This window comes from Cynocephalus volans, chromosome 2, assembly GCF_027409185.1.
Source record: "Cynocephalus volans isolate mCynVol1 chromosome 2, mCynVol1.pri, whole genome shotgun sequence".
Classification (NCBI taxonomy): domain Eukaryota; kingdom Metazoa; phylum Chordata; class Mammalia; order Dermoptera; family Cynocephalidae; genus Cynocephalus; species Cynocephalus volans.
In genome coordinates, this window is record NC_084461.1 from 187,254,200 (window position 1) to 187,264,312 (window position 10,113).

A 10,113-nucleotide genomic window follows, 5' to 3' on the forward strand; every position below is an offset into this window, starting at 1 on the left:
TTCGGATCCTATATAAGGATGGCCGGTTCGCTCACTGGCTGAGTGTGGTGCGGCCGGTCACAAAAAAAAAAAAAAAAAAAAAAAAAAGCTAAAACATAATCTTTATACAAAAAAAAAGTAGAATTGAGTACATTAGGCCTCCTGTATTTCATTCAATTATCTCTTTTTTTTTTTTTTTTTGACATGGAAATCATTTTTTATTTTCATCATAACAAGCAGACCCCTGGGAGTCAGCAGTGTGCTAGGATTACATCAGTGTGTGTTTATTATGGGAACTAAAGCTATAGTTCTATCTCAGAAGTGCAGTATAAAGAACTTAAGTTCATATGTATTTTCTCAACATTTTTTTTCTATTAAAATTTCCTTTTTTTCTCTTACCCAAGAAACTTTCATTTAAGTATTATCAATTATTTCCTTCTCTTGTCCTAGGCAATTCAGAAGTAGGACAAGAGAAGCAATTATCTCTTTTAAATAAGCTAACATTTTTAACATTGACCAAAAAAAGAAAAGAGACACAATAACTAAATGTAACACAGGATCCTTGATTGGATACTGGGTTTGTTTGTTTGTTTGTTTTTTAAGTGAAAAGCAGCCGCTTTAAAAGACATTATTGGACCAATTGGTGAAATCTGAATATGAATTTTACATTAAATTATAATGTATCAATGTTAAATTTCCTCAGTAAGATGATGATATTGCAATTATATGAGTATCTCCTTATTCAAAGGAGATAAATGTATCTCCTTACTTAAAGGAAATAAATGCTGAAATATTTAGAGGTGTGGTATCATGATTTCTGCAACTAACTTGCAAGTGATTCAGAAAAAAAAAAAAGATAACAGAGGGGGAGTGAGAGGCCAAATGTAACAAGTGGTAAATCTAAGTGAAAGATATATAGCTGTTCTCGGAAACTATCTTGCAACTCTTCTGAGGTTTGACATTTTTCTAAATAAGGGCAGGGAGAAGATTCCCACCCATGCAGTCTGAAACCAGAGCTACTGTTTAAGTCACTGTATTATGTTATTGTCAATATTGTTGTCATTCTTATAATAAACCTAGATCTTGTCCCTTCTGCTGCCTTCATAGCTCTCAAATCCAACCATCACCTCCACCTCTACTCTTGCCCCTGGCACCACAATCTTTCCCCTGATTGCAGCAGCCTCTGAACTGGTCTCAGGTTGCCCCCTTTAAGCCATTCTCCACAGCAGCCAGAATCATGTTTCCAAAGAGGGACATTGTCACTCTGCTACTTAAAAGCTTTTAATGGCTTTCCAGTGCCCTTCTCTTGGCCTTCAAGAGCCTCTGACCTCTGCTTGCCTTTAGACACCCCTCCATCCCTACATTCCCCCCTCCCCCCAGTAAAAACACACACACACAACTTATGTTCCAGGCTTCCTGAACTTCTAGCAGTTTCTGGCACATTCAAACATTACCTCCCCTGGAAATCATCTCTGACCTGCCCAAAGCTAGGCTGTTCTCTACACTTTCCACTTGATAGTGAAGTGCACGTTTCCCTGTTTGTCTTAAGTTTGTCTCTTAGAGAATGTGGACCAGCTTGTTGATGTTTAAATGTTTGGCAGAGTGTTTTGAGGACTGCAGGGGAGCAGGCTGAGAACAATCGTTGCCCCTTCCTTTTCTGGTTGTTCTGGTTCATCTTACCTGCAGTGCCCATAGGCGGCCCAACAAAGTCTTTGTTTTAGAAACCTGCCAAAATCTAGAGCGTAAGTTGTCTGCCTCTTTCAAACATCCGTCTCTTGTTCATCTTCACTTCAGAACAGAGGAAAGCAAGGGCCGGCCCGTGGCTCACTCGGGAGAGTGCAGTGCTGATAACACCAAGGCCACGGGTTCGGATCCCTATATATAGTGATGGCCGGTTAGCTCACTGGCTGAGTGTGGTGCTGACAACACCAAGCCAAGGGTTGAGATCCCCTTACCGGTCATCTTTAAAAAAAAAAAAAAAAAAAAAAAAAAAAAAAAAGACCCCCTTACCAGTCATCTTTTAAAAAAAGAGAACAGAGGAAAGCCCAGAGGTGCGCAATCGGGAAGTGGAGCCAGGGAGCTGGAACTGCCCTAGCAAGAGCTGGTCGGTGCTGATTTACACCGCCCAGCTGAAGAACGACTCACCAGACTTCCCACATTTCACCTCAGCCCTGGCCTAGGAGTGGGGCAGACAAGTCAATTTTCTTCTCTTCTCTTCAGTACCTGCATCTATCAAACAAGGGACTGGACTTCAAGGTCCAAAATAGTGGTGGATTTGTGTGACTTGGCTCGTTGAGAGTTTTTATGAATTTTTAATTAGTTGCTGAATCAGTTCAGGGCCCCATCATGAAACAGCTGGCATCCTTAGAAGGATATCTGAGGCATGTGTAATGAAGGGGCTATTAACAAAGTCATGGGCAATGTTAAGGGAGCAAATAAGGGATGATGAAGCCCCCGGGGCTGGCAAGCATGGGGGGTTCATTACTACCCCATATCTAAAGGGGCAAGGGAAGGAAGCAGTTTGGGAGCCTAGAGAGAGTTGTAGCCACCAAACAGGAGCCTTCCATAGAGGGACACAGCTGCTGCTAAACCAATATCTGGCCAGGAGGGAGCCAGGGAATAAATACTCCACCTCTGTCTCTGTCTCATCTCCCCCCAGAGCCTCTGGTTGGCTGAAAGCAATGGGAACTGAGGCACAGAGCAGGGCGGGGAGGGGAGAGATTTGAATGGGCAAATGGAATATCCAGCACAATTGACAATATTTAAACATTTGGAAAAGTAAGATATGGAGGACCACACAACAGTCACCTGTCCCATATGTGTGTATATCATATGCTTGCATATGATGGCATGGGAATGGAGAAAGGTGGGTGGTCTTGCATGTGAGGGTGTTAATTAATATTTAGTACCTGGGCAGAGTGTGGGGCAGGGGAGAAAGTAAACTTTTTAAAACAGGATAGTTATAATTATTAATTCAGAGTAATTTAATGAAGTTATTGGTAAAAAGCATGAAACTGTACCCTCAAGTGAGATAGATCACCACAGTGGCAGTTTCTAATGGCAAGACTTGATAACGTTTGGTTCTAGGAGTTGGTTAAATTATGGTACAGCCTTTTGATGAAGCACATGAGCATACACACACACACACACACACACACACACACACACACACACAATGAAGTGTTTACAGAGTATATGCAAAAAATTATGTTACAGAAAAGCACAAAGTTTTCCTTGTACTTTTTCCTTCAAAAAGTTCATGGAAAGATTCATATTATCTTTTAATTCTATTTTTCCATGAACTATTTGAAGTATTCTTGTATCATATCTGTATATGTTTATACATTTTTAGAAGGTAGTCTGGGGGGATAGGCCCAGATCACCCATGGCAGTGTTTATGAATGAAGGATTATCAGAGAATATTTTTGTTTTTCATTTTTTTTTTTACTCTTAATTATGTGTATTTTCTTTTTTCACCCTAAATTAACTTCTATTAATTCTGTGTTAAAGAACAAAATAAAACACATCTGAGCTGGTTAAATAAGTGTAAAAAGTCATAGCTGTAGACTTACATGCACTTTCTCATGGATGTTAATCTTCAATAAAAATGCTACTTCTCAATATCAAAAAACACACAAAATCATAAAAAATCTAAAATCAATACAGTTTATTTTATTGAGATGAGATTTACATAACATAAAATTAACCATTTTAAAGTGAAAAATTCAGGGGGCTGGTCAGTTAGCTCACTTGGTTAGAGTGTGGTGTTGATAACACCAAGGTCAAGGATTCAGATCCCCATACCAGCCAGCCACCAAAAGAAAAAAAAGTGAAAACTTCAGGGGCATTTAGTACAGTCACAATGTTGTGCCACCATCGCCTCTATCTAGTCTCAGATCATTTCTTTCCATCACCCCAAAAGGAAACCTCGTACCCCTTAGCAGTCACTCCCCAGTCCTCCCTCCCCGCTCCAGCCCCTGCAACCACCAATCAGCATTCTGTCTCTGTGAATTTACCTATTCTGGATATTTCATATAGATGGAATTAAAAACAGTACAATTTTTTAATCAATGTATTTCACATAAAAATTCAAATTTCTAACTTTTCTTGAATAAAATCTGACCAAACTGGGCCCATATCCCACAGTCACCAACTGGCTGGAGCTGAGTTATTGCCCTTGTTGGCAGAGTGTGGTGGTGTAACTCTCCACAATCCCACCCATCTCTTCTCTCTCTGTGTCACTCTCCTGGTTCCTGGGGCATTTAGGTTTCAAGTCCCTTGCTAGTGGCTTCTCATACTGCTTTCATTCGTGGAAATCCTGAGAGTCTCGGGAGGAAGTGAAATGCACCAGAAAAGATGAGAAACTGGGACTGGGGGTAAGGAAAAACAAATCACAACTCCACCTATTAGTATGAACCACTTAGCTTCTCTGAGCCTCAGTTTCCTCAACAGTAAAATGGGGATAATAATCCCTACCTCACAGGGTTGTTATATTAAATGAAAGTCCTGAACACAGTTACTCCTATCCCTGTAGGTAACAAAGACTCATGACAGCTCTCCTTAATCTTCAGAAATGGAAAAAGGGGGTTCAGAGAGGTTAAACAATATATTGAGGGCAACTCAGGAAATCAGAGGTCAAAGCTAACTCTCCCGTTGCCTTTGCCAGGAATGAGAGTCAGCCCTCCAAACTGAAGCGGGGAGATGTTTGCAAGCATGGGAACTTTGGTGATGAAGACACAGGCTTGGCCTGGAAGGGATCAATGGCTGGTCTTGCGTAACTTCACCTTTGGCTTATGCAAGTAATGGAGCTACTGATGCAATGGCAGTTTGGCCCTAGAGGAAAGAGAAAACCCCTTTGATGTGCCCTGAGCCTTGATGCCACATCAGCTGCTCAGCCTCCCTGACCACTGCTTTCCTCTACCCATTCCCCAATCATGGGGGCCTCTCACCCCCTGAACCTCAGGCAACCAAAGCAGTGGAGCAGCTCCTACTGGCTCATTACAGTCCACTGCCAATTCTTCAGGAAGTTGGTAAACCATTTTTTAAACAGTATTAGTCAAAATTAAATTATATTCAAAATTTAAGTTAAAAAGCAACAACAACAACAACAAAACTTACAACTAAATACAATGTACTAAAACAGTGATAATAAATGCTCAAATCTCATCACTTCCTGATGATTTTACTATGTTTTGAGTATTACATACGCTTTTGAGGTTATTTACGTCTATTGTATCTGTGTGATATGTTACTGCACATGCTCAACTCCAAGTTCATCAACCTCATGTTGGTAGCTTGAAATTGGCCACAGGGAGTATTTATTTATTTATTTATTTTATTTATTTATTTTTTCCCACTGGGCAATAAATCCAACATTTATTTCTTCTCCATATCTACATCCAATGGTGATATTTTATAGGCTAGCTTCTAAACAGATGCAAATTTTTTAAAATGATGAAAGCGTTTTGCTCAGGAATACTATTGTTTGCATACCATATAGGTTGACAGCAAATACTAGTTTGCCAAGCTTCAGATGGCAAAATGCTAAGTTGTGAGTTCAGTATTGTCCAGCCAGTTGTTCTTCCTTGCCCTGGAGACTCTAGTGGTCTATGCTGTTGACAGACCACCTTGTAGCCACCACTTCTCTTCTCACATTGAATCCACTATGGTAGAACATTCATGTCCTTAAGATGCAAGGCCTAGCAAAAAGCCTCCCACAAATCCACTGGATATCACAATGTTCTGTTTGATAAATTCTGTTGCTTCTTCAACTACATTGTTGATTTCAGGTGCTGCTTTATTTGCTCGTTTCTTAATCTGTTTTTTCGCTTTGTTTACATCTTTTTCGACTCTCTTCCAGTCAATCTGCACATAGCCACTGTGACTGGCAATCTGAAGGAGAAGAAAGCCACCACCCACTGCGGTTGCTGCAAGTTTTCCAACTTTCTGGAACAAAAATCCCGCACACCAGCCAGTCACGCCACCCATTACAATCTGGGTAGCTACTGAATATTTTTCTACCATAGGTCCCGAACTGTGGCCAAACACTCGATTCCACCAGTGGTGTCTTCTTGCATACTCAGTTAAATCCAACACTTCGTAAGAGTTGTCATCACTTTCACACTCTTGGGGAGGGGGTTTCCGGGTGGCCATGATACTGCCGGCAGCCTGCTCTGGGGTGGTCCCACAGGGAGTATTTATACCACAGAAATCAGCAAGTGCTACAAACCAAGTTTTGACTTATTGTTTTATTGATTGTCTAGGCAGGGTGAGCAAACTACAGCCCTTGGTCTAAATCTGGACCATTGTGTGTTTTCTTCTCACTGCCTGTTTCTGTAAATAAAGTTTTACTGGTACACAGCCACACCAACTCGTTCACATGTTGTCTATGGTGCTTTCAGGCTACAGCAGCAGAGTTGAACAGTTGCAACAGAGGTCTTGTGGCTCACAAAGCCTGAAAGATTTACCATCTGGCTCTTTCCAGAAAATGTTTGCCAGGCCCTGTTGTAGAATTAAGAACATGATTCAGAAAGTTCAGATGGTATTCTCCACATTCATGTTCCCCACATGAATGCTAAGTGCCTTGAAATCTTGACAGCATGAACTGGTTTTATGTTTGGATCGTTACAAACATAGTGATATGAATGGGGTCTGGATCTGAGTCTTGGCTCAGCATTGTCCAGCCACGGTGGATAAGTTATTTGGGCAAGTCTCCCTCTTCCTAAGTCTCAACTTCCTCATCTGTAAAATGGGAGAAAAAATGGTAAATCGAGAGGATAGAATAGGTACAGTGCTCAGCAGTGGCACACGAAAGAGGGAGTGGTGGTGGGTTCTGTCTACCCAGGTGCAGGTAATAAGGGAGCTCTCGATTTACCATTTGTTCCCCAGGAGCAGAGGCTAAGACAGAGCTTGGGGTGCAAGATGATTCTAAGGGCCCACATTGGTGAAAGGAAGTAGGGGAGCTTGACTGGGGAGAGGAGAGGTCAGTGCTGGATATCCAACAAGGCCTTGGCCAAACCTACCAGGGGCTCTGGACTTACTGATCAGAGTCATCTCCCATTGGGCCGAAATAGTCCAACCTTCTTTGCTCAGTCACCAAATGTGGGCTGCCTTGGGAAGGATGTGGCTTTGGATAAACTCTCTGCGGATGAGGCAGATCCCATAGGAAGTGACAGCTGACACTCTCCCTGCGGCTGTGCAGTAAGTCCCTCCTTAGGGGGGTTGTGAACAGTGTATCTCTGTGTCTACCACAGAGGTGCATTGTCTACAGAGAATTTAAAAATAAAAACTGCTGAAATTCTATCGACTTAATTTTCTTATCTAGTGTTAGCATTTCTAAACAACATCAATAATCCAGTTCTCCTCTGTGCTGGAACAGACAGCTCCTTCCGGTCTCCACCTTGGTGTCTGAAAGTGAATAAGTGCTCATAGATGGTGGTGGTGGTGGTGGTGTTGTCCTGTGTTTGTCAAGACTTTGGTTGTAAACGCCAGAAATCCAAATCAAACTAGCTTAAGCAAAAGGGGAACATTTTGGCTCTTCCAGAAGCATGCTTGGAACAAGTTGCTCAGACATCGGGAATCTGCTTTTCTTCTCTCAGCTCTGCTTTCTCCATGCTGGCTTTATCCACAGGCATGTTTTCCCTCAGCAGACTCAGATATGGCCACTGCAGTGCCATTCATTCAGCTCAGCAAAACCAGAGCTCGGAGAGAGCCTCTTTTTCACACAAAAGTCCCAGGGCAAACCCGCATTGGCTGGTTCTGGTCATGTGCCCAGCGCTGGACTAATCGGAGAGATTCTCACTAGCCAGTCCTGATCACATTCTCCATCCCCCCAAACCACGTGGACAGGAAAGGATGGTTCCCTGGGGAAAAGTGAGATGCTATTATTAGATAGAGGAGGAATGGATGCTGGAGAGGTAAGAACGGCATATTCAGGACACTCCTTGATGCCCCCAAAGCCAAGCACAGAGGACATCTGTCAGACCACATCAGATCCAGTGCTCCCCTGCCCCCTGCTGCTTGCATAGTTTGGGATTTTGAGACTCAGAGAGAGGCCAGGGGTGGCCCAAGGTCACACAGCCTGCAGGGCCTGGGGATCCTGTATCCCACACGATCAACTCTCTGGACCTCCAGGCCCTCACTGATGCCTGGTGATACAGCAGCCTGTGACCAAAGAGCTCAGGCATGCAGTCTCTGTGCCTCAAGAGATAAAGACCAGTCCCACCCAATGACCCTGCCCGGCTGCACTCACTAGCCCTGATAACAGGACCAGCTGGGCACCCTGGCCAGCACTCACCCCCTCTGGTCCCCAACTGCGATCTCAGCCCTTGCTTGGGCAGCTGTGGGGACTGGCTATCTATGGGCTTATGCCTCTGAATCCTCTTTAGTTCTGTCTGTTTGGGAATCTGCAGTTATAGATTCTAGGAAGCAGAGCACAGGGCCATTTGATTTTAAATCCAACTTTAAAATGTAACTAAAGCTTCTTGGTTTGTTTACTTTCCCCAGACATAATAGAGAATCACAAATAGACCACTGGGCCACTCTGGTCTAAGCACAGCAGCTATGGACAGCTGGGTTCCCTGCTCAGCTCTCTTCCCTATGCTGACCTAAAGCAGAGCAGGCTTTAAAGTCCTGATCATGGCCTGGCCAGTTAGCTCACTTGGGAGAGCATCATGCTGGTAACACTAAGGTCACGGGTTCAGATACCCATACCGGCCAGGTGTCAAAAAAAAAAAAAAAAGTTCTGATCATGTTGCAACTCTACTATAAAACCTTCAATAGATCCCCAATGCCTCAAAGATAAGTTCCAAACCCTCCATCCTGATATTTGAAACCCTTCTACCTTCTTTATAATAATAAACCTAATTGGTAATCATTCACCGAGTGCTTACCTTGTGCCAGACATCAAGCAAAGCCCTCTGCATACATTAGGTCAGATGATCCTCACATGAGGGAGGTACTACTATAATTCCCATTTTACAGATGAGTGAACTGAGGCTCAGAGAGGTGAAATCACTCACCCTAGTTTGCTCGGTTAGTGTGTGATGGATCCAGGATCACTCCTCTCTGCCTACACAAAAGCCTCTCTCTAGCTAGGCCACAGAATCCCCCCTGATTTAAATTTTTTCCTCCCACTTGGAGGGGAGAAAATGCAAACTTTTAACATATTTAGTCCACCCAAAGCTTACCTTTGGGAACACTTGGGCCCTTTCTCCTTCCACCCTGAGAAGAGAACAAAAACTAAAGGTATCACCCCTTCTAGGCTTCTTTCCCCTCACTTTATTTATTTATTTATTTTTATTTTATTTTTTAAAAAATGACTGGTAAGGAGATCTTAACCCTTGATTTGGTGTTGTCAGCACCGCGCTCTCCCAAGTATACCACAGGCCGGCCCTTTTCCCCTGACTTTAGCCAGCACAGCCAAAAGAGGCCAGGGATGCAGATAGTCAACTTTCCTGGAGATCAATCTATCATTTTCAAATTCCACAGGTAAGTTTTACCTTTCAGAAGAGCTTCAGCTATAGCTCAGGCTGCTGTCTCATAACATAGGTAACTCCATAGCCACTCAGGCGTCCAAAATTTGTTGTCCAGCCCTGGAGGCCATGCAGGCTGTCCTACAGCACTGGGCAGCTGCTGAGTGCTCAGCCAGGTCTTAGAAAGGAGTTCAAGGACAGGGCTGCCTTGATCATAACAATAACAGTATCAAAGAAGATGGCCAGCGTTTATGCATCTAGGAATCTCATATTCATATCCCAGGAAAAATATTTCTTGCCCTTTCATTCTTTCTTTTCCTAAACAATGCTTTTGCCATATTTCAGTGAGTCGGGGTCAATCTAGTGAATCCCACTGCTGCCACCACTGTGTTGGGGTTCCCAAGACCACTCCCAGGTTCAGTGATTTGCTAGAACTCACAGGATCCAGCATACAGTCACAGCCAAGGCTGAGACATCACAGCAAAATGATACACAGTAGAATCAGCAGAGGAAAAAAGCACATGCTGTGAAGTCCAGGGAAACCAGGCACAAGCTTCCAGAGTTCTCTCCCAGTGGAGTCACACAGGATACGCTTAGCTCCTTCAGCAACATGAAATAGTATCTACCAGGGAAGCTTGCCAGAATGTGACTGAGACACACA

General features: G+C 43.2%; 1 protein-coding gene across 1 annotated transcript; it reads right to left on the minus strand.

Moving 5' to 3' along the window:
• Positions 1 to 5,454: 5,454 nt before the first annotated feature.
• On the minus strand, positions 5,455 to 6,159 carry LOC134370917 (FUN14 domain-containing protein 1-like). Its single transcript, XM_063087856.1, has one exon. It carries the CDS (start codon positions 6,130 to 6,132, stop codon positions 5,665 to 5,667), a length of 468 nt encoding a protein of 155 aa, XP_062943926.1. The 5' UTR covers positions 6,133 to 6,159; the 3' UTR covers positions 5,455 to 5,664.
• Between the last annotated feature and the right edge of the window lie 3,954 nt (positions 6,160 to 10,113).

What these genes read in the sequence shown, in the direction of transcription:
- LOC134370917 (XM_063087856.1), bottom strand. Translation starts at nt 6,132, where the DNA reads ATGGCCACCCGGAAACCCCCTCCCCAAGAGTGTGAAAGTGATGACAAC.